This window comes from Vulpes lagopus, chromosome 10 (assembly GCF_018345385.1).
Source record: "Vulpes lagopus strain Blue_001 chromosome 10, ASM1834538v1, whole genome shotgun sequence".
Lineage (NCBI taxonomy): Eukaryota > Metazoa > Chordata > Mammalia > Carnivora > Canidae > Vulpes > Vulpes lagopus.
The window spans coordinates 53,431,462-53,455,936 of record NC_054833.1 but is presented as its reverse complement, the minus strand read 5'-3'; the positions used below and the strand labels follow the sequence as shown (position 1 = coordinate 53,455,936).

Genomic DNA, 24,475 nt, shown 5'->3' with positions numbered 1-24,475 from the left:
GGATCTTTCCATAATTTAGCTATTGTTGATAATGCTGCTATAAACTTTGGGGTTCATATGCCCCTTCAAATAAGTGTTTTTTTTATCTTTTAGGTAAATACCTCATAGTGTAAATGCTGGACCATAGGATAGGTCTATTTCAATGTTTTGAGGAACCTCCATACTGTTTTCCAGAATGGCAATGTGAGCTTGCATTCCCACCTACAGTGTAAGAGAGCTCCCTCTCTTCTCTGCTTATTTGCCAACATCTGTCGTTTACTGACTTGTTAATTTTAGCCATTCTGACAGGTGTGAGGTGCTATCTCATTGTGTTTTTTTAAATTTATTTATTCATGAGAGACACAGAGAGATAGAGAGGCAGAGACATAGGCAGAGGGAGAAGCAGGCTCCATGCAGGGAGCCCGATGTGGGACTCAACCCTGGGACCCCAGGATCACGCCCTGAGCAGAAGGCAGACCCTCAAATGCTGAGCCACCCAGGCATCTCTCATTGTGGTTTTGATTTGTATTTTCCTGATAATAAGTGACAGCATATTTTTATGTATCTGTTGGCCGTCTGTATGTCTTCTTTGGAAAAGTATCTATTCATGTCTTCTGCCCATTTCTTAACTAGATTAGTTTTTTTTGGTGTTGAGTTTGAAAAGTTCTTTATAGATTTTGGATACTAGCCCTTTATCAAATATGTCATTTGAAAATATCTTCTCCCATTCCATAGGCTGTTTTCTTAGCTATTCTTATTACTTTTCCTTCTAAACAAAGTGTATAAACAAACTATTGAGCTCAAGAAAATACCATGTTAGGTTTTCTTTGTTATTCTGTTAGGTATATATTAATTTGGGTGGGAAACTGAAACATTTACATTTGACTTTTGGTCAATGATGGTGATATCCCTCACAGTAGTTAAATCTTTCCTTTATGTTACTCAATGATTTTTTAAAAATATTTTTCCATATATAACTTGCGAATATTGGTTTGCAATTACCTTCAAATATCTTATGATGTTCCTTGCTATTGCAAGAAGAGGCTTTAAAAAGCAAACACTTCCTATCATCTTTTAAATACAAGAATGCTGTTAAATTTTGTATATTGATCTGAATTCTTGCAAATCCAGGAAACTTATTAATTTGAAGAGATTTTTAGTGAATAAAATCACATTTTTCAAGAACAGTGATGATTTTATTTCTTGTGTTCCATACTTTTTACTTTTGGCTTTATTGGAAATCCATTGCAAAATTAAATAGAAATGTTTTTACTTATATATTATTTAAAGGCAATATGCAAATATTTCTGCATAAGAAGTCTATAGATTTTCTCATGTTAAGTGTTTTCCCTCTATTTCTATTTTGTTGATACGCTCTTTATTAAACACATGCATTAGATTAAGGAATTGCTTTTCACCTTGATTTTCTAGGGTTTTAATTATTTTTAACTGTAAATGAATCCTCAATACTATTGAATGTCTTTATAAACCTCTTAAATTTTTACATCTACTTTTTAATCTTTTCTGTTTAAAGATTTTATTTATTTGAGAAAGAGGGAGGAGACAGAGATAGTGACAGTGAGCATCAGCTAGGAGGAGTAGGAGAGGCACACTTCCCTTGAGCAGGGAGCTGGATATGGGACTCCATCCCACTACCCTGGCATCATGAACTGAGCCCAAAGCAGATGCTTAACAGACTGATAAACTTTAGATTGTGTTCAATGCACTCCTATTGAATTGTGTTCAGGCACTCCTACTTTTTAATCTTTTATTTTGAAGAAAGCTGTCATAAATATGTCAGTTATTCAACTGTAACCACATTTTTAAACACTAGTATCATTACATATTAATTAATAAATATATTATTTCAGATATGGCTAGATTTGCTTTGCTAACATGTTTTTTAGAATCTTTACATGAGTGTTTGTGAGAAATCAGTCAGTATTTTTCTAACTTTTCCTCTTCTCTAATTTTGTTTCAGTTTTGTATAAGCCCTGTTAAAGAATTCAAAAGCCTACTTCTCTTTTTTATGGGGAAGTGTTTATTGAAAGTAGAGCTCATCAGTTTCTTAGAAGTTTTGAAATACATGCCTTTCCAACCATTTGGGTCTACTAACTTTTTTACAGATAAATATGAAAAGAAAAATTAATTTGTTTAATGTCTATGGATCCATTCAGCTTTTTATTTTATCATGTTTAAATTTTATTAATTTGCCTTTTCTAGAAAATTTTCTGTATATTTCCTCTGTGTTATGTATGATATTCTCTAACTTTTCTCCCCTGTATTTATTCTTAACTCTATTCACTGTACCTTTTAATCTCAGATATTGTTTTTGTGCTAATTCTGTTTTCTCACATTCTGTCTTGCTGAATGCCTGCAATTTCATTAGTTCTTTTAAAGGGCCAGCATTTGCTTCAGTGACCTGCTCAGTCCTTTGTTTCATTACCATTTCATTCATGCATTCTTATTCATTTGTATTATCTACTTACTTCTCTTTATGTATTGGTTTAGTATTTTTCTGACTCCTTAAGTTGAATGCTTAGTTCATTTGTTTTTTCTTCCTTGTTTTTGTATGTGTGTATATGTACACTTAGTTCTGTGCATGTGTATATAGAATATGTATGTGCTTGTGTGTATGTGTGTATCTCCATTTTTTAAAAAATATTTTTTTTATTTATGAAAGAGAGAGAGAGAGAGAGAGGCAGAGACACAGGCAGAGGGAGAAGCAGTCTCCATTCAGGAGCCCGACGTGGGATTCGATGCCGGGTCTCCAGGATCCTGCCCTAGGCTGAAGGCAGTGCGAAACCGCCGAGCCACCCAGGATGCCCCCGTATCCCCATTTTGAACTACATGCAGTTGCAAGGTAGTCTTTCTGTTATTGGCTTTCTAATATTACCACTCAGTAGTCAGAGAATAAGGCATCTGTGCTATGTATTTTTGGATCTTTGTGATGTGACTTATATGTCTACATGGGAAGGCAAAGTCCAGAAATAAAACTGTCATGAATCTTTGTAGTGTGAGTTAACCCTAGCAGTTAAAAATTCTGTTAATTCCTACAATTCAGAATCCCTACAATTTTAGTCCTTTCTTGCTTTGAAGAGGTAACACAGCACAGTGGTTAATAGCTCATAATCCAGAGCAAGTCCAGAGCAATCACCTGCTAACTGTGTTTGGACAGATATATTAATTTGCTGAAATCATAGTTTACTGAAGGAAAAAAATGAGGTCAACCTATAATGTTGGTTAAATAATAAATTAGAAGACTTCTCTAGATCATCCTATGGGTCCAGGGTTTGATAAGTATATAAATGAGGATCTAACCAGTTTACAATTCTTGTCTCCAGATAGGGACATTCTCCTGTCACCCTTTGCTGAGGGCAAGTCATGGCCTGTTATGTTCAGCCAGAAGTGCTGACGCTGTATGAGTCACAAGGCTGGAAAGTCCGGCTAGCTTCTTCCATGCCACTTCCATTCTGTCACATTTTAGCTGAAATCATATTCTCTATTAAAGGACGTAAAGGACACAGTTCATTTGCTTTTGTTTTTATTGAAATACGAAAGGTTACATGAGTATGCTCTGGTAGCAAAGGTATTTTTTGAAGTTGGTCAAGAAGAGCTGGACTGCCCATGATTGCCTGAAGGAGAGAAAGAGAGCAGAATGTCAAGATAGTAATCCCTGGAAGCCTTCAGTCCATCCCTTGTCATGATTCCTTTGCCATCCTTCTCCAGGTGCATTTTGCCATTTCCTTTGGTTTATATTTGTGACCCTTATAGTCTGTTTGCCAAAAAATACTCCAGGGGACCTTTGCAAAACCTCAGTTACTAGATTATATCATTTCTCTGTGCAAAAGCACTTAAAAGATTCTGTCTCACTGGGGATAAAAAATTTAAAGTCTTTACCATGTGACCACTAAGGTCCATGTGATCAGGTTTCCTACCACTTTTCTGATTTTGTCTGCCATTTTTCCCAATTTCATTCTCCTCCAGGCTACACCCTTGTTGCACTTCTGTAAACATATGAGACATGTCTCTGCCTCAGGGTGATTGTATTTACTATTCCCTGAGCTGGGACACATTTCCCCTCATAGGTACTACAAGATTACCTCCCACCCCCCGCCAGTATGTCTACTCTTTGTTCTGACTTCACCATTTTATCACTTGGAGGAAATTTTGCCTGAATAATCTATCTGTGGCACAACAATATCCACTTTGTGTGTCTCTTTAGCCTCTTATTTTTTATTCTTTTTCTCCTTTATTTTTTGCAGCTCTTGTCCCTTCCTGACCCAGGATAGATTTTCTTGTGTGGTTAGAGTCTGTCTCCCCTCACTCGTGTGTGGGCTTTCTCAGAGCAAGGACTCCACTTATTTTGTTCCCTGGTACCGGTACCTAGAAAAGAACCTAGAACATAGTATGTGCTTGATGTGCTTGTCCCATAAGTGACTCAATCCCCAAGTGTTGTTCTATTGGACTAATTCGGCCTTAAAAGCTGTTATACTGAAATATTTGAGCAATTATGCAATCTATGTGTTAGAAACCCAGGGTAGGAGATGGCATGGGCACATATTTAAACTACTGAGATAAACCTCACTATTAAATAGAATTTAAATTATGTTTCTAAGAGGGAGACTCATAATTGCTTATGAGTGATTTAGAGTGATATAAAGCTGCTCCGAGTGAGTAAAATAGTTGTGGGATCTAACCTTGATATACTCATTCTAAAATATTTTGACCAAAAATAATAATAACAATAATAAGTGTTAAGATGGATACTAAAGGAGTTTCTGAGCAGTATGTGCAAATGTGAACACACACTCATAGTGTTCTGAGATCCACACTGTGAGAACAGTGCAGAACCAGAGTCTGCCCCTGTACAAGGTAGGTTTTATGCTGTCTGGTGATGGTAGCTCACAGACATGATGTAGTGCATGTATTTAGAGGACCAAAGTCCTTCTTTCTCCATGATCAACCCCTCTGTTTTCTGTGTTTTGGGGATCGGAGGTAATATGTGGTAACTTGGCATGTGAGAGGGCAGGCCGGGAGAGAATGCGAGAGGTGAATATAAGTAATAATGGAGGGATGAGGACATTTCTGTTTTAATAATTGCTACCCTGTGTCCTTCACATTTATTACTTCTCTCTTGGTTTCATTTACCTCACTGAAGGGTTGATTGTGGAGGTGAATATAGGATCCGGATGCACATAAGCAGAGTGAAAATAGCAGCTAATTGCTAAAGTATATCAACAAGAAACACTAATGTGACCACCTAAGCTGTCAGCTGCCATTTGGCCATTGGGCCTCACCACCAATATTACTTTCCCATTTACTTCACCTGCTAACAGCTCTTGATACTTATTCTTTTCAATTGCCAGGGAAGAGATAGAAATATCTTGTCATGGATACTCGTTCAATGGTTGGCATCTGGGCTTTCACATCTGGTTTTTCAAATGATTGTTGTACCTAAAAACAAAAAGATGGGCTAGATGAGACATGCCTCTTATGAATTCTCAGAAAAGATTTTCCACTATGAGCCAGAAAATTCTGGGAATGCAGAGTGCTTCTAAGGTTGATGGATCCAGCCCAATGGACACTCAAACTCTCTGCCACTGCTGTCCTACTTCTTAAAAGTGATGCCCCATGGGCAGCCCTGGTGGCTCAGCGGTTTAGTGCTGACTTTGGCCTGGGGTATAATCCTGGAAATCTGGTATCGTGTCCCACGTCGGGCTCCCTGCATGGAGCCTGCTTCTCTCTCTGCCTGTGTCTCTGCTTCTCTCTCTCTCTCTCTCTCTCTCTGTGTGTGTGTCTCTCATGAATAAATAAATAAAAACTCTTTTAAAAAAGTGATGTCCATGTCAGAATATGCTCTTTATCTCAAACACTTTATGTCTAATCCAAACCCTTTCAAACTCCATTTCCTGTTTTGTTTCTGATCTATAGATTTGATGATCAATTTTCCCTTGTTCCATGTTCCCCTGTTCCATGAACAGGTCTGTTCATGAGAACTGGATCTTGAGAATTCTCAACTTTCTATGTCCACCAGGGCTAAGTCCTCAATTCAAAGAGACTCAAATCCCGGAATTTTGTTCTTAAATACATAACACTGACCAACTTTCACGTCCCCACCACCAGCTGACCTGAAGTCTTTTGCCACAGACTGATCAATGAAATCCTACTTAACCTAGATGAATTATTTCTAGCCTTTCCTGGAAATCCCTTCCAAGTGCAATGTCAAAATCCTATTCATTCAACAGGACTTATCTTCCTGAGTTCCTATTCACAGAGACCCCAACGCATGTCACTCTGCTGTCTTCTCCAATTTACTAGTGGTATAGCCTTCTTTTTCCAGAAAAGTGCAACTGTTCTCTGTGTGTGTGTGTGTGTGTGTGTGTGTTTTTAAGATTTTCTATTTATTCATGAGAGACACACACACACACACAGAGGCAGGGACACAGGCAGAGGGAGAAGCAGGCTCCATGCAGGGAGCCCGATGTGGGAACTCGATCCTGGGGCTCCAGGATCAGGCCCTGGGCTGAAGGCGGCGCTAAACCGCTGAGCCACCCGGGCTGCCTCTCTCTGTGTTTTTGAATAAAAACACAACCATATTTTTCCACATTCTTAATACCAATCCCTTGCTCCATGAAAAAGGGGGCATATCTATGTATTTATTCAATGAATAGTAATTCCTATGTGCTTGAACGTTGAGATATTTAGCAAATTCCTGCCTTTGTAAATTCACATTTGAGTGAGTAAATACAGATGAAAAATGAACATATAAATACATATACTTAGTGCATGGAGGAGAGAGCTTCAGAGGAAAGAAAACTAGGAAGGAGGAGGGACTAAAGAGTGTTCAGAGCTGGACACAGAATGTCTTCTCCTGTCTTCACTTCCACATGTGGTCAGTCTCTTTCTTTACAGACCCTATCATAACCTGTAATCACACATTGTTTGTTGGCCTACTTGTTCAGTGACCATCTGTCTCATAAACATGTATGTGCTATGTAGTCTTATGTATCTCATTCACCCCTTTGTCACCAGGATAGAGCCTACAACTTACCACCTAGTCTATATTTATTTAATAAAGCAAACAACGAAAACTAATGCAAAAACCTCCCACTCTTTGAAATTTAAGAACTTATACCCCATGACACACAGCTTATATTTTATATATTTTTTGATAATATTTTTATCTCCTGCTACAGTGCATTGACATTTTTTTCTACATCAGGTTTTAAATACCTAGATGACAGAAACCAGGTCCCACTCTACTTGTGTTTGCCTTACACAGTTTGCCATTGTCACCTGGCAAAGCCTTCCTGAACAAACAAATGATTAGAAAAGGAAAGACAAGCTTACCTTCCGGAATACCCCTTCTAGGTGACAGCACCAGGAATATTTTTGGAAGCATGTGATGAGTTGTGCAATGAAAAGAGATCCCTTTGTGATATGTCTCCAGGACACATTATCTATGAAGACAGGAAGTGGTAAGCTTGGGGCTGTGGCCTTATTTTATTTACAGTTTTTCCTAAAGCATAGCTTAGTAATTATCTGAATGTGTTTAGGAGAAGCACTTATAACCTTACATTAACTCATTTTCCACAAAGAGGAAACAAACAAATTAACAGAGGTCCACATGACGGGCAGCTCATCAAAACTTCAGAAGATGGCATAGCAATTGCACTGTCTACTTAGCACTGACTGACTTTTTACTCTGTGCCCTATGTTCATCTGCTTGGCTTTCAAAAGAGGCTGAGAGATAACTGGAATTATCCCATTTTACAGAGGAAAAACTAGAAGTTCAGAAGGATTCAAGAATGTCCCCGTGTTTACACAGGTGGCCATTTACAGATTGTGTGCGGTGCTGTCTTTCATGATATAACAAACAAAATAGATGAACAGACCCAAAGGAAACTTTTGGGGGAGATGGATATGTTTATGGCATGGATTGTGGTGATAGTTCCACAGATATATACTCATCTCCAAACTCATCAATTCATACATGGTAAATATGCATAGCATTTTGTAAGTCAATCCTAATTGCATAGAGTGGATTAAAAAGACTAAAGATAAAAATTAGCAAATTATAGATACCCAAATGTAAGACTTCTTTAGATGATTATATGGAAATCAAGAACTAAACACTGCTATACTGTTAGTAGTTTTAATAAGCCCCTTAGGATCATTTTCTACTTCTGTTAAAGGGGTGTCTACTTCCTGCTGAGGCATCCAATGGCAACACTCCAGACAACATCAGGTGGATAGTATGGAGCAAAAACCTTGCACTTGATCATTTGAGAGAGGGCAGCCAGTCCCAGGATCTAAGAACTCTTCTCAGAATGTTGAATGATTTAATAGAAAAGAATCAATCACCTGTTTTAAAATGGCATATTGTAAAGGGGGTTCCTTGCATTAGATTGTTTTAATGTTTGGTGTACCTTTTACTGTAAAGCACAACACTTATAATAAAAGCACAGTTTTAGAAATTAAGGGAAAAAAAGAATATTTGTCTCCATAGAACAGACTAGATAAGATTTAAAATAGATTGACAACACTTAAAATTCACTTAGGATCCTGGCTGCACAGAGGCTATCTTGATTTTCTAGAATCATTCAGTGGTGTCCCCAGGCCCACAAATCCCTGTACGCAATGGAGAGGCACATACGTGGGGTTGAGGAGCAGAAAGCAATGAAGTCCTTCTCCACGTGGACCTTGTGAATGGCATCGCTCTCAAGCATCAGAGGTTGATGTGTCCAGCTGTCTGTCGAGGCTTTTGGAGAGTCGCTGACCCACAGTTCCCCAGGATTTTCTATGGAGACATCAATTTTCTACACACTGTATCTCTCAGTATGACTAGTAGAATTGCCCCCTTCTTTGTTTTTAAGAATTTATTCTCACCAGTTTCACACACACACACACACACACACACACACACAGCACTCTGCCTTTCTCTGGGGTCCCTACAGCCATGTGTTGATTAACAATGATAACATCATAAAACTAGAAGAAGCCATTTGCTAGGAAGAGCATAGAAATTAAAGGCTTATTTGCTTCATCTCAGGGAGCACACTTAAATGTTTTAGTTAAATTATTTTTGTTTCCTTCTCCCCCAAACATTGCTCCAACAAAGCTCAAGGACAATTGAAAGTCAGGATAAAAGAATTGTTTTTGACTGCCATCCCAAGTTCCCTCACTTTCCTACTCATTTCCCATTCAACATGCCTGAGAGAAAAGCATGGTGCTCTTACATAATATGCTCACTTTCAAAGAAAATTATTCTCAAGCCAGAGATTGTCAAAATGACTGTAAAGCATGAATAAGGAAAACCATCATTAAAGTCATTTTGTTCTAAGATCTGAATATTTGTGTTTCACTTTGATTTAGGGATTCTGGTAGTCTTCTTCACCACTTACCCTGGATTAAGTTGAACAGAAATGTGTTAGCTGACAGGACAAATGCTTGTGATACCAGCCCGCTAGGCACTAGTGTTTCCTGAATTCAGTCCAGTTTATTTGCACTGAATGGACTCCAAGATCATCTCTAGAAACAAAGCACTCAGCGCAGTTCTCTGCAGACACCTTCATGGCCTTTGGGGTTTCTATCTCAGAACTCACCACCTCTGCAGGCCTGGATGATGATGACCTTCGGTTTGTCCTTGAGGTTGAGGCAGTGACGGTTGTTGAAAATCTGGAAGATGGTGTCATAAGCTAGTACATCTGGATTTTCCACGCTGTGTGCGGTCCCACAGATTCCATTCAGGATGCCGTGAGACATTAACACCAAGAATGTGCTGTCTGAGGACTTATGCTCTGGGCGGGCGGCAAATTCCCGTAGCACTGATTCCATACCCTGCAAAAGACCACCAGGTCTTAGTTTGATATGACAAGCATTTCAGTTGGTCTCACCTCCTGCTTATCACCAGCAGTTTAAGATTGCACTTGCTATGCCTTCATGCAGTGTTTGCTCCCTAATGTCTTTTGATTTTTCTTTCTATAATGGAGCAGTGGGTTGAACTTTCTGCTCCAGGTGACAGTATATAAACTCTCCATTTTTCCTCTTCATTTCTATCTTTCCTTTCATTACTTGACAAAAGCCTTGGGTCATAAATACTTCCTGCCACTAGCCTTGTAAAACTCTTCCCAGTGTGCTTAGAATAAAGTTAAACTTCTGATGTACGAATATTTCTCTCTCACCCTGCCTCATCCTCCCCTGGGCTCTGGTCACCCTGCTCAGGTTTCCCATTCCATTCAGATTTCCTCCTTCTGGTCCTCCTGCCTGGAATGTAGTTCATCCATAACTTTCCAGAGCTGTCTTGCTCCCTATAGTCATGTGCCTGCTCCTGTGTTAACTCCCCAAACAAGTCTCTTTTGACCATCCCATCTAACATCATTGCTCCCCACTCACTAGTTCACTCTCATATTTCATTTTTCCTTTCTCTTTTCACTTACTTTAAATGTTCTTTCTACTCTTACAGAGACACACCAAATCTGTGAAATTTTCTGCTTGGCGTATGGTACAATTATCCTGCACCAAACAAGCCTATAGCACTGCAACTGGGTGCTTCCCATTGTGTGTACAGACCTATGCCCAACACTAGGAAGAGGCCTGGGACAAAGTGGGGACTCAGTCCTTATGTGATGAGTACACTCCTACTAAATAAACATTACTCTAGAGTTTTCTGGAGAATGTGGGGCTGAGTTCTTATCATCCCACTTTGGAACTAAGGATTATCTAAATACACATGCCAATCACCTTGTCTAGTTATGGAACTGAGGATATTAAGGCTCAAAAGAGACACAGATTTTCCCCATCTCTTACTTTCATTTCTTAAACACACACACACACACACACACACACACGGCCAAATATCAAAGTATTTGCCTAATATGCTAAAGCTAACATGTTAGTAGTAGGATGCGTGTTGAATATATACATGTTTGGGGCACATCAGGGTCTCCTACCTTAGCAGTGAGTTTCCGTTTCACATCTACACTGTAGCCCAGGCCCTCCAGCAGACTCTCCATTCCTGCAATGTCAAGTTCAGCTCCATTCCTGGGAGAAAGATGATCAAACTCTATATTGCATATGATGAGAGCCAGACGAGTACGATCCTTTCTCTCCTTTATTGGGTAGATCTACAGGAAATGGATATAGACAGTGAGTTGGATTTACCTAAATCTCCTTTTAAACCCTCATCTACCAGTCATTGTTACTGTGCTAAGGACTCGTTTAGCTGCCCTGTCCCCTGTCCTGTACCAGAAGACATTGCCCCCCCAACTCTTGATGATGGATTGAGTTGGCAGTAGCAAGAAGTACAAATTGGAAGTAAGTTATCTCTTAAGAGCCCAGAACAGGACCCAGTATGTCGCTGGAATGGTTACTTAAGAATCTTAAGGAGACTAGAATGTTTCCTACTGTCTCCTCTTCTCTCTTCTCTACCTGGTCAAATCTTTCTTAGCATTCAAGATTCAAATCCAGTTTCGTAAAAGCCAGGAGACACTTGACACTGGCTCCAGCCAAAAATAAATACATCAATGATCCTTTTTCTTTGGTGACATTATTATTTTGGCACTGTTTTTTTTTTTTTAAACATATCAACATACAATGCTATGCAGGCTTTAATTGTATTTTAAAAATACACTTTACATCTAGGCTTTTCAACTAGATTGCAAACAATTATTACTCAGTCATAGTCTCTTATAAACATTTTTCTTCTATGACTACAACTAAAATTGCCATAAATCACAAATAGATTCAACAACAAATAAATGAACAAAATGAGAGATCTGTATTTATCATGGGGTTGAAAGAGAATCAAAGTCTGTGTGAGGCCACATGATTTCTTCCTTGCTCAGGGCATCAATGGGTAAGATTACCACTGTCTTTGCTCCCCAACTTTGCAATTAGTGCTTTAAGAAATCATGTAGATAGTGAAAGCAGTTGTTTCTCTCTTATTCTCAATTTCATGGATGGAGCACAGCACCTCTTCAGCCTTCTCTTTATACATTTTCACAAATGTTTCAGGAGGACAAAGCTTGAGAGTATCTGTAGATTCTTCTGAGTCAGGAATGTTTGGCCCAGGCATGTTTTCCACGAAGGCTGTGGGATATATTGTGGTATAGAAATTAGGATACCTGCCTTTGTGATCAAATTATCTCTTAAGAATATTGACAGAAAAGGGAAGTCATGGGAAGAAGATTTTTCAACATGTAGGGGTTATAATTGTATTTAACCTCTAATGTGAGGAAATGTATTTTGAGTAGGGAAGAAGGGGAAGACGGTTAGTAGACAAAGCAGATCTACCCGAAAATGCAAGAGTAGATTTCTGATAATTTTTAGGAAAACACTTTGATGATTTGGGGTCAAATTTAGCTTTTACATATTCAGCAGAAAGTTAGATTTTTCCAATGGTTTTACTCTTGAGTCCTCACTCATCCATGTGGACTTTCCATTGTCTCTGAGCAAGAACATCCTAGGTTAATGTTATTGAACTGCTATCCCTTAGAAATATAATTGATCCACATATGCAATTCAAAATGTCCTTGTTAAAAAACTAAAAGGAAGCAGGTGAAATTAGTTAATATTACTAATATATTTTTGCATGATATATCTGAAATCGCATCCTCTCAACATGTATTCTAATCACAACTCAAGCCCTGAGTAGCCCGGTGTGGCCAACAGCTACCCTGTAGGACATCGTACAATCCTGAGTCCACTCCTATTTCATACAGTGCATATAGACATACACGCACAAACCAGACACATCACAAAAATTTGAATTGTATACCATCCAGGTATTTCTCAGCTGGTACACTTGACCTTTGCAGAGGAGATAGGCTGCAGTGGCTCCTAACAGAGTTGCAACTTAAAGGAGAAATGATATCCTGCATCCAAGGTCAAAGGGACAGTTGTCTGTCAGGGATTCTCACATGCCCCGGGTCTCCTTTCCCCAAAGTGTGAAACAATTGGTACTAAGTTTTCAACCCACGTTTCCAAATATGAAGAAATACCTCTTCCAACTTGGAGAAGTTTGTCTCTAACTCACCCTGACCTAATCCCTAGAGAATTGGAGAACTCTCTGACCCTTCATGACTTCACTTAACTGAGATTGCGTGAGAAGCTTGGAAAGCTCTGAGCCTGCCCTTGGAGAAATGAGGAAGAGGAATTCATAAAAAGAATTTAGCAGTTTGCCAAGAGCTAATATAACAAGGATTTTGTTCATGAAAGGAATTAACCTTTGTGTTCAGTGACACAAACCAACCAAGACTCCTCTGGTTTTCTTTTATCTAAGTGAGAAAAGCAATGTTATCCTGTATAAACTTTTCAGTTTTTGTATTTTATATTTTTTTCCCTATTTTACTCATTTGTTACCATTCATTTTTAAATAACATTTTTAAAAAATGTCTTTCTAAACTGAATGCTAAGAACCTGACTTCTGGAGATGAAGGAAACCAAGTTTTGAGACATTTCTTAAAAAGAGACCCATGCTCTTTCTTTGTATTCCAGAACATTTTACAATGTGAGGACATCCAGGGTCCTGGGCTAGTTAGTCTCTGATCAGAAGATATGTTTTCGCTTCAAAAGTCTCCTCTGTTTCCAGGTTGTGTCCAGGTTTGGTGAACACTCTAACTTAATAAACATCAGCTCCTAATGACCATTTTCTATCTGTGTACAGATACCATGTTTGCAGATAAAATTGGGGGTTAGATAGGATTTCTATCTCACATTTAATAGTAAGCATGAAAATGAATCCTTTCATTACAACATAATAAATATTACAGGGCAGCTTGCTGCCCAAAGAGGGTTCGGTTCACCTGGCAGCACACAGAAATAAATGAGAGAATTAGGAGTTTAGATAGAAATGTTAATGTTTGTCTTATCTGTTACTTAATGAAATATGCAGGAAGCCCCTTAAACTGACACGAAAAGGAAGAGACTTGTACATGGTAAGACCAAGCCGTCTTCCTTGGCAAGTAGGAATCTGAGTAGTTACTCCTCAGACTAAGTGACTGTCACATAGCATGCACATATAGGAGTTTGTTAAATGAAATAAATCAGAATCATATCCGTGTCCAGAAGGCCAGGTCAAGGTCTTTACGTACACCAGTAGCCCAGCTCATCCAGCTTCCCTGCTTGCAGGTGCCCTGGGATTCCTCCAGAGATCTTGTGTGCAGAGAGAGCCCAGGGAGCCACTGGACACATGGTGAGAGGACCTCCACCTGCCTTCTGACTGCCAGACTCTGTCAATGGCCCGCTGTTATCTCAGTTTGATGCTCATTGTGATTCCTGGGGTTGCTGAAATTATTTTGAAGCTCCCATGACTTCAGTTTTGATTCCCATTTGCTGAATTATCTCTGAAAATTTTTTAATCCAAATTGTTCCCATTCTACCTCAGATTTAAGAGAAAGTAATAAAACTGCGTAAGGACAAACTTAAATATTAATGAGAACACAGCTTAGGCCACGGTACTGAACACCCATCAGATTAGTATGTATGCCCGGCTGGACAGAGTATCCCTTCTCCATGTAGAACTTTTTGAAAAAGCATATATGCTATAGTGAGGTCCCTACAGTTGCCTTTTGTTTATTATTGCTATTGTTATTATTAATAAACTCTGAGATCTCAGGGCTGGGTTTTGAGGTTAACTTCTACAGTGAATTAAGTCTGTCACTGATGAACTTAGGCAAGAGTATATATATTTATGCCTTAGTAATACTTAGAATTTAATCTAGGTCAGAAGTTTTAAAATGTTTTAATAGATTGGACACTTTACAGGTGTGCCCCTGACCATATTTCGTAACTTACAGAAATACATAAGCCCTAGAAAGGTTTATCATAATAATTATGATAACTAATATTTGCTGCATGCCTGTCCTTCCACTGTCGTATTTATCCTATATTTATTACATGCCTGTGGTGGCGGGCACTGTGCTGAGAGCTACTATTCACTCATGAAGAGAACACTTGTGCTCTGGATGAAGAAGCTTGGTGGCATGTAGTCCTTCTTAATATGATATAAAGAGATTAGAAGCAGAACAAATCTGATGGGAGGAATTAAGCGTTTAACTCTGTAGATGTAGTTTTGTGATGTCAGTGGAGTATTGGGGCAAAAATGTTGAATGTGCCTCTGGTGCTAAGTATATCTGGAGCCCAGAGGAGAATTCTGGGTAAGAGCTCCTACTGTCTTAGAGGTTGTTAGCCTGTGCCTGCCACGATGTACCTACCCTGTGAAGAAGTTGCCAAAATTGTGACCATTTCACAGATGCTGAAACTGATGCTCAGGGAGGTTAGGAAGCTAAAATGAAATCATAGAGCATCCATAGTGATAGAACCTGGACTCACATGTGGGTATGCCTTACTGCATAGTTTGCATTGTCAGCTCTTTCTGTGAGCAATATAAGCACGAGGACTCAGCTTCTTAGCTAATTGGAAATTGGATCTCCTTCTATAAAAGACAAGGTGGACTCTCAAAAGATGATGAAAGAGTTAGTCAAAATTATACTTTAGTACTGGAAGGATGGTGGGATTATGGAGGATCCTAGAGGGACCTTGGAGTTAAGTAATTTCTGGAAAATTTGAGACACCCATTGTAAGTGCTTTCAGTTTACCTTCTACACTGGTGGAATATTTGTCCGTATTAAAGAAAGTATGGACAAGGGCTTGACCTGCCTCCTGGCGTTTCTGTCTCACAGAGTTCAGAATGACCCAGGGCTTGTCTTCAGGTTTGGCATCATAAAATGTTTTCTTTTCTGCATCCTCCAATTTCAGGATATCTTTTTCCAACAAGCCATGCAAAACATCAGTAATGAGTTCTTTGCCCACAGTTTCCAAAATCTTAAATGGATTTTTGTCGTGTTTGTCTTCTGTCAGAAATACAAAGACTCCTTCAACTATGGGTACTACGTAAGTTTTGCCGTCTCTAGCAATTTCCCCATTATGGGAAATACCCCTGAAAACACCTTCTCTTTCACCATCTGCCCTGTAAAATATGTCCTCTCTCGTACGCATGGAGTTCTCTTGGCCCATCCTGTTCACACTGGGCTGTGTTTTTTTTTTTTTTTTTTTTTTTTTTGGCTGTGTTTAATGATTCATCCCCACTTACGATTTTTGGGAGGAGCTTCTCATCTTTCTTCTGTGACACTAGGCCTAATGCTAACTTCCTGGCCTCCTACTTCTTCCCTATTTCTCTTTCTCATAGTGATGATGACGGTCCTATTTTTAATACATGTTCCAAAGAAAGTCCATGCTGTTGCCTAGAACTGTACATTTTTCCCACTAGACTGTAGGATCTTTTCTTTTGCCTGTATTTAATTTTCTTGGTGAAAGTATGATGTCTTTGAATTCATATCTTTGTACCCACATCTCATTCCCATATCTTTGTGCTTAAAATACTTGGTCCACTTACATATTTGTTGAATGCATAAACTAATGAATACATGAATTAGTACATCTAGAGTTCTTTCAGTAAGGTAGATTAACTTGACACTTGGTTAATTTACTACTATCTGGGATAGCATTCCATATCATCTTAGCTGATATGGTTATATAAGTGTCATTTTTACCCCCAATTTTTGGCTAGCTTTAATTTGATGGTGGGAATTCTTAAATACCTAATCTTTCATATTTGTGTATCTTTATAAGATGAATAAAGGCAGGAACCTTGTTTGTCCATTACTCTCTGAACAGTCCATAGAGCAAGATCTATAACACAGTTGGTATGTGTTAAATATTTTTCACATGGCCTAGATACTAGCAATTTTGATGAAATTATTCAGTTAAATAATATTTTAACAAACATTTATTGCACGCATACTGAGTCAACAACCACTGTGATGGGAACTTACCTATGAATAATTCAGATATGTCTCATTTCCCCATAAAGATTAAAGTTCAGTGGGGGAAAATGATAGATTTATTTATTTTTTTAATGACAAGAAAAGTATAGTAAGAGTTATGGCTGGAAGAATCATAGGCCACTGTAAGAGTAGGGATTCTGAAATATAGTAGGAAAAAATAGAAGTGGAAAGAAGGATCTGGATCTGAAAGAGGAATCAATCAGTAAACTTGGCCACTGCTTGAATGTTGGAAGTGAGGGAAAAGAAACCCCAAGATAATCCAGATATCTGGTTTGAATAACTGGGTAATAGTGGTACCATTAACGAAGACAGGGGAAAAATGGAGAAGAAGCAAGGTAGGGGAATGATGATAACCTCAGCTCTCTGGTACATAGAGATAAAACTCTCTAAGGAAGACATGAGTGCATATGTTTAGAAGACACTAGAATAGTGAGTGTGGTGTTAAAGTGGGTGGTCAGGTTTGGGGCACATTTAGATTTGTGAGTATGAACATGGTAGTAAAGCTGCAGGGATGGCCTCTGCTATAACACATAGATTAAGAGAAAAAGACATAGGAGCAATCCATGAGAATAACCCATTGCCCTCTCACCGTGGGGTCATCCCGTGAACCTAGAATTAATGTCAAAAAAGATGAAGTTCAAAAAAATGTTCTTATTTGGAAAATACCATTACCTGGTAAAGAAGGAACTTCTACTTGAGAGTCTGGTTTGGTATGATCATTTCCAGATGGTGAACCTGAGCAAAGATTCAGGACATTAAAATAGTCACTTATCATCTCTGAAGAATCCCGCCTGCTGTATTGGACAACCCTCCTGAACACACCTGCAGGCCTGTTCAAGGTACAGTTAGCTTAGCATTACAGCTATCACAGGGAAGCCAAAGTGACTATGCCTGAGTAATTGAACTTTCACACTGGAGGCAAAGCAAAGGAGTATCTGTAAGTCTCCTTATTTCTGCTTTCTATGATGAAGGGGAATTGAGACAGCATCATACATGGAACCAAAAGGTCTCTTAATTCTCATGTTTCAAGGTGGCTCCTGGGATGAACACTACTGCCTAACAGGTGCGTGCCACATGTGCACTTAAGCTCTGTTAAGACTTATGACAGCAGAGAATGAGGGTGAGGTGGCCCACCTGGTCCACCCTCAGCAGTGATAAGTCAGTTTCCCAAGTGTCATGGGACAGGAAGGTGGTCAAGCCAAGATACAAATGCAAACTGTCCCCACAATCATCCACGGGCCCTAATCAGTATGTTACTCCTCCATCCTACAAACGGCCTGGTCTCATTACACATGTGCCAAGACCCCTGACCTTCACCCTTGCCCTACTAGGTGGAAGAAGCCTCACACAGAAGAGAAAAACAATGGGAAGCCACAGTTACAGTGTTTAGTTGCATAGAGTTACTCAAAACTTTCAATAGATCCTCCTGGATCACTTTTATGATTGCCAGTTTTAAGGGCAAAAATGGAATCAATTTGTTTCTTGTTTTATGAGGATCTCAGTATGACAAAACCCAAGAAGTTTATTCTGGAAGCCTCTGGAATTGGCATAAGCTAACAAATGAGAAATACTCCCGAATCTTCATTTCACAGTACTTATTGAAGACAGGATATCCATAGACAAAATATGGTCCATTTCCCTTCTCTACATGGAGGGGAGTCAAAGCTTCAAGCCAAAGGCAGCATACCACAGTTTGGCCCATCCTTTCCATCAAGACTGCTGCAATAAATTAACCAGAAGTGAATTCAAGAACATTTTCTAGAGGAGGCCTATCTATGGCATCCGCAATAGGTCTTCTTATGACCAAGAACTTTCTTTTAGGAAGGTCTCTCCCCTTCAAGTGCATCCAGATACTACATCTCATTGTCATAATCTATGGACATAGAAAAATTGGCAGATGGAAGAGGGAGAGACAAAGCCATGACAGCCCTGACAAAGAGCATCATGTGACAGCTTGAGAGTTTCTCAGTGGGTTGGACAAGTGCCTCCAGGGCTCCAGGATTGTGCTTGGAGAGGAATGGGGCAAAGATGTGGTCTTTGGCTATTGATTGTCTTTAATTTGGGGGGAATATGATAAATGAAAAAAGAGAGACACTGAGTGAGGGCTTTGCCAGGTTGAGTGGAGAACATAGTATGAAGATTTTCAGACTGTCCTCATGAACTTCTACAAAGGAGCCACCACATATTCAGGATGGAGAATGAATTTTAATCAAAGGAGGCTCCTGAGGCCAAAGGGCCAGAAAGTAGAAGAAAGAAACAGGAACCACGCAGTAGAGCTGGGGTACAGAAATGGGGCCCTGGAGCCAGGAACAAGGCAGGTGTCTGCAAACTAAACAAACCAAGGAGGAAATCCAGCATTGGGCACAAGGACATGGTTCTCTCTGGACTGCAGTTAGACCCCCTGATCCTTACCTGAGGAGAGCCCCAGCGTCTGTGCCAGGTGAATGTCCTCATTGCAAATATTAGAAATAAAAATCTGGCATGCATTTGGCCCTTTCCGAAGGACGTTGTCAATCAGAACTCGGGCCTGATCCATAACTGTAGAGTGTACACACCGCACTCGCTCCATCTCCTCGTGGTTCAGCACTCTTTTCTCAAAGAGTTCATCCAGCAACCCATTGATGGTCCCCATGTCTACTGACCGGACAAACTGCCTTCTCTTGTCCTTCAGGACCTTGTCTGGTGAAGATAAGGATTCCTCAAGTCATGAAAACAGCCTCATTCCCTCTCAGGTCAGCAACAAGTAGTCACCTGCTCTACATGCAGTCAGGAGGCCAACCCTCTGCAGGTGGCACAGGAGTCCTGAGACCCTACTGTCACTCTGTTCCTGCAGCTCTGGCCCCGCAGCCTGAGGACCATGTGCACTCTTGCCATTTGCATGTGGAAACCAGGGGTCACGCCGACCAGCCCTACAGCCCCACGGGTGTTCAATTCTGCATCAGAGAGTTGTGAACAGTTATGTCCAATTTCCTTTGGGGACATGAGCTCTTGGTCCCTGTCCTGTGCCAGTTAGGCATCCCCTGTCAGACCAGGGCCTTTCAAATTGAGTTAGGATTGCAAAACAGTGACAAGCAAAGCCCATTCCCTCCTGGCCCAGCCTCACCTTTCTGCAGGCTGTGGAAAGCTCCCAAGCCCTCTCCTTTCCCCTGCCCTCCTGCCTGCTCCTCAGCCCTAGCACTCATGTCTGCTCCCCTGAACAGTCACATAACTCAAGGCCAACCAGAACCAGCTTTTCCCCAAGACATGCCCTTATAGACAGCAAGAACTCACCGGCCATGATTTGTCTCTGTCAGCCTTGATGTGTGCTATGAAACCGAAAGCATATTCCACCTTCCTTTTCAGCAGGGCGTGTACACTGATTGAGAAATACCCACAGTTGGTGCCTACACATCCTGTTTCCCAACCAAGAAATACTCAGTTCTCTGAAGCCTAGCCTGCGCTGGGAGTGCATTTTCCAAAGTTGCCTTTATTGGCACTTGAGTGACATCAGAGTAGGAAGTGAAGGATTGGAGAATATGTGAGAAGTGGGAATGTCCACATAGGGTCCAACTCACACCATGTTGACTCTCCCGTTCATGAGCAATTAGGAAGTGTCATCTGGAAAAGTCACTCCTGCTTTGGCATCTTTGTTCTGGCCATTAAAACAAAATACCCCAGACCGATGCTTGTGAAGGAGAGGGGCCTACTCATCACAGCTCTGGTGGGGCTGTGGTGTGGGCCCCTCCCTGGATTGCAGGCTGCTGACAGACCATTGTGTCCATTGTGTCCTCACATCCTGGAGAAGGCAAAGAGTCTGCCTGGAGCCTCTTTTCTAAGGGTGAGACTCTCATTCGGTTCTGCCCTCGGATCTAATCAGCTTCCAAAGAAGCTCACCCCCTACTGCTTTCCCCTTGGGCAACAGGTTTCTGGCACCCAGATTCTGGGGGGAAACAGATGTTAGGTCTACAGCATTTCAGAAGCTGAAGGCCTGCGTCCTGTACCCCATGCCACAGCTCTGAGCTTCTGTGAAGCTGTGCTGCTTTTAGGAATGGGAACATTTTGCACCTGCACCAAAAGTTTTCTTTTCTATTGCTCTCCCATGTCAGATGGCTCTGTTTTTAGGGACCCCATAAAGACTAAAAGGCAGGCTCAGATTCAGAATATCTGATATGGCATTTTAACCATTGATTCTCAGGCAAGACATTGAACTTTCTCAAGCTTTGGTCCTTCTACCTGTAAAATAATTCCATAAGAGTTCTGAGCATTAAGTCAGTGAAAATGTAGACACTGCAGAGAACACTGCCTGGCATGTTGTAAGCATACAATAAGCAGTATTATTGTTTTAAATAGAGATATTTGACACTAGAAAAATAGAGAAGGTTAATTATTGTCAGCTTAGCCAGTTGAGCTTATCTTTTTAACTTTTCTTATCTGTATATAGATGACACCATTGTATTAGTTTCAGGTGCACAATACAGTGACTCCATGTCTCTATACATCATGCTGTGCTGTCGACAAGTGTCCTGGGGTCTATCCCCACACAGCGCTACCTCAGCACCACTGACCATATTCCCCATGCAGTGCCTATTCCTCCTGTTGAGTTACATGTACTTTTGGTGGGACTCCTCTTGCATCTCCTCCACTCATTTACAAAATATACATGGATGACCTACTCCATCTGACACTGTTTCTAGATGCCAGGGCTTCAAGTGAAACAGAACAGTCCCTCGCTCCCATGGTCTCAGATCCTAGAGAAGGAAACAAATGTGAAAAACAACCTGTAACCAGGATATTCAGAATGTCAGAGTGTGGGGAGTGCCAGCAAACATTTATTGGAGAAGTGGATTGTAGAATAATGGAGGACTCTTCAAAATAAGGAGCCTGGGAAGAAGACCCAGAGACGCCACTGCTTTTTATAAGCACATATTCAATTGATTGTCCCAGAAACAAACTCAATCTAGCCAATTTATCTTATAGCTATACTTGGTGGAAGGTGGGCTAATAACGAGACTAACAAAAAATGCAGATATTAATCCTTCATACCTCTTTATATCCTGAAAACACTCCTGGGATTATTGCCTTATTCTCTTAAGAGAATAAGGATCCAGAGCTATTAAAGTATCCTGTGCATGTGTGGGTGTGTGGCTATGTGCACATATGTTAACTATCCATAGCTGTACTACTGTTGTTCTAAAACCCTGTACAATAAAAAACGAACTTGCCTTTTGACACGTGAGTCAGGCAGTTTAGCTTCTTGTTTTCTAGGATAAGTGTTAAATTTCTATTAATTAAAATAAAATGCACTGTGTAGATTCCAACCTGAGATTTTTCTCAGGGTGATTTGATTTTACACAGCTACTTACCCCACACATTTTGCAGCATCATCTTTTGCTCCTTGCCACACAGAGAGACATTGCAGGGAAGAAAGCAGAAATGTGCCTTGCTTCCCTTCTACTTTTATATTTATTTAATTTTGAAACACCTTGAGGATTTTGTGTAAGAGTCTCTCCACCAGCCAGTGCTACATACCACTGAGCGTAAGCCTGCTAAGGTGGTATCCAGACCACAGGAAGGAGGCTCGGCAATACACCTAGGGATGTAGAATTGGAATCATCCATCCCCAGAAGCTGGGCAGAGAGCCACTCCACAGCAAGGGCCCACTGTTTCCTCGGAAATGAAGAGATCAAACACTGGAAACATCCCAAATATCCATTATAGATGCATGCATGAATAAACAAAGCATGCTACATGCATACACTGGAATACTATTCAGCAGTAAACAAGGAGCAAATTACTGACACACCCAGTAACACAGATGAAAACATTATGTTTCCATTGCATTTCAAAGAAGCCATGTGTGGTAGAATGATTACCTTACAATTTCACTTATATAAAGTCATAGAATAGGAAAACCTAATCTAGTGAGTTGGAATGGAAATCAGATTACTAATCACCTGAAGAGGAGGTCAAGGGCACAAGGGTACCTTCTGGCATGACAGAAGTGTTCTGCATCCCGAGTGGGATGATTTTATACTACAACACACCTTTATCATTAATGACTAAATTGTACCTTTAAAAGGGATACATTCTATTTCCTGTAAATTATACCATGACAGCATTGATTTTTGAAAACTAAAATCAGTGGCTATGACAATAGCTTGGGTTGGAAAGGATTTTCTTCCCTTTTATCTGGATGCACTCAAGCCTTCACAAAGTGGTCAAAAGTGGTAAGAAAAGAGGTTCCATTAGTGACCAAAGCAGAGTCACCCACAGTTGAATGTGGGTTTGTAGACAGAATGGAGATAATTTATAGAGATGATTAGTTTGAAGACCAAAATATGTACCTAGCAAGTAGCCTTACATGGAAAAAAAATCATCTTAAAATAAATTAATGTAGCAGTCCAATTGTAAGTAGTGTTTAAATGGAACAAAATGATTCAACAGCCCTCATGTCAGAATGGCCTGGGGTAGCCTGTCTGTGCAACACTACCATTTCTAAGAATAGTACATATGGAAAGTTCCTACACAGAAGGCAGAGGATCCCTGTGCTTATATACCATCCATGCCATTTTCAACACTAGCCACTTCTCCCTCAGTTTATCCATCATGTGTTCTTTATATTTTTAGAGCTGTTGGGACATCAGGATTAATACATCTCAGTAAGAGTGCTGAACAAATATAAAATGTTATTTTCTTTTTTCTTTTTTTTAATTAATTTTTATTGGTGTTCAATTTACCAACATACAGAAAAACACCCAGTGCTCATCCCATCAAGTGTCCACCTCAGTGCCCGTCACCCATTCCCCTCCAACACCCGCCCTCCTCCCCTTCCACCACCCCTAGTTGGTTTCCCCGAGTTAGGAGTCTTTTTATCTAAAACCTTTCCTTTTCTGCATCCTATCATCATGGACTTTGAGGTCCAACAGCCCTGGGATTAACTTCCAGCTGTAGACCTTGGAAAACTTATTTAACATCTCTAAGCTTCCGTTTTCTTACCTGCATGGGGAGAGAAGGCTTTTTTTCTTACTTTCCAGGAGGGAATGGCATGAGTACAGATCAGACCCCAGTGCCTCCCATCTAACAGTAATCATGAACTATATCCCAGAAGGTAGGTCATGTCAAAATAACTGTTTTGGAAAATGCTTCTATTATTTTCTAAATCTCATGGCCTGTCACAGCAATTGTGTGCAGTAGACAAGTTCCATAAGCATGGATTCCATTTTATGAATGATAAGACCAAAGTAAACAGTTGGTTCAGAGGCTCAGCAAGCACCATGGAGCTTGAATGGGAAGACAGATCTCCTCCCATTTTACCTGCTCAGGTGGCATGTTACTCCCAGCCTCTCTGCTCTGGGGAGTAGAAGGATTGGTCTCTGTAGATCATTTGAAGAGATAAATCGTAAGCATTGAGAAGAACTAGAATAGCAATAATTGAACGCATAGATAGAAGTGCTGCGAGCTATCAGGAGAGAGGCAATTAAATATGACCTGGAATAATTAAAGAAGTCTGCAGAGTCTGACAGGACATACCCTATAGCTACAGGAGGGATGGTTTGGGGATTGGCAATGGAGGAGGGAGAAGACACAGTTCTGTGTTCTAGGTACTGAACTAGGTTCTTTCACCCACTCAGAATGCTAAATTATTACTAGTAGCTTAATTTTAAAGA

The 24,475-nt window shown here is 40.2% G+C and overlaps 1 protein-coding gene across 2 annotated transcripts; it reads right to left on the bottom strand.

Annotated features, from left to right (window-relative positions):
- Positions 1 to 3,514: 3,514 nt before the first annotated feature.
- LOC121501029 (caspase-1) lies at positions 3,515 to 20,234 on the bottom strand. 2 transcript variants are annotated; one of them, XM_041773144.1, is made up of 11 exons: positions 20,100 to 20,234; positions 19,242 to 19,508; positions 17,502 to 17,564; positions 15,582 to 15,836; positions 11,957 to 12,072; positions 10,935 to 11,108; positions 9,588 to 9,822; positions 8,639 to 8,782; positions 7,333 to 7,442; positions 5,309 to 5,436; positions 3,515 to 3,614 (listed from the first exon to the last, which is right to left on the bottom strand). In XM_041773144.1, exons 1-10 carry the CDS (start codon positions 20,104 to 20,106, stop codon positions 5,338 to 5,340), a joined length of 1,470 nt encoding a protein of 489 aa, XP_041629078.1. In that variant the 5' UTR covers positions 20,107 to 20,234; the 3' UTR covers positions 3,515 to 3,614; positions 5,309 to 5,337. The 2 variants fall into 2 exon arrangements, with proteins under 2 accessions (XP_041629078.1, XP_041629077.1); XM_041773143.1 differs by lacking the exon at positions 15,582 to 15,836.
- Positions 20,235 to 24,475: the final 4,241 nt, after the last annotated feature.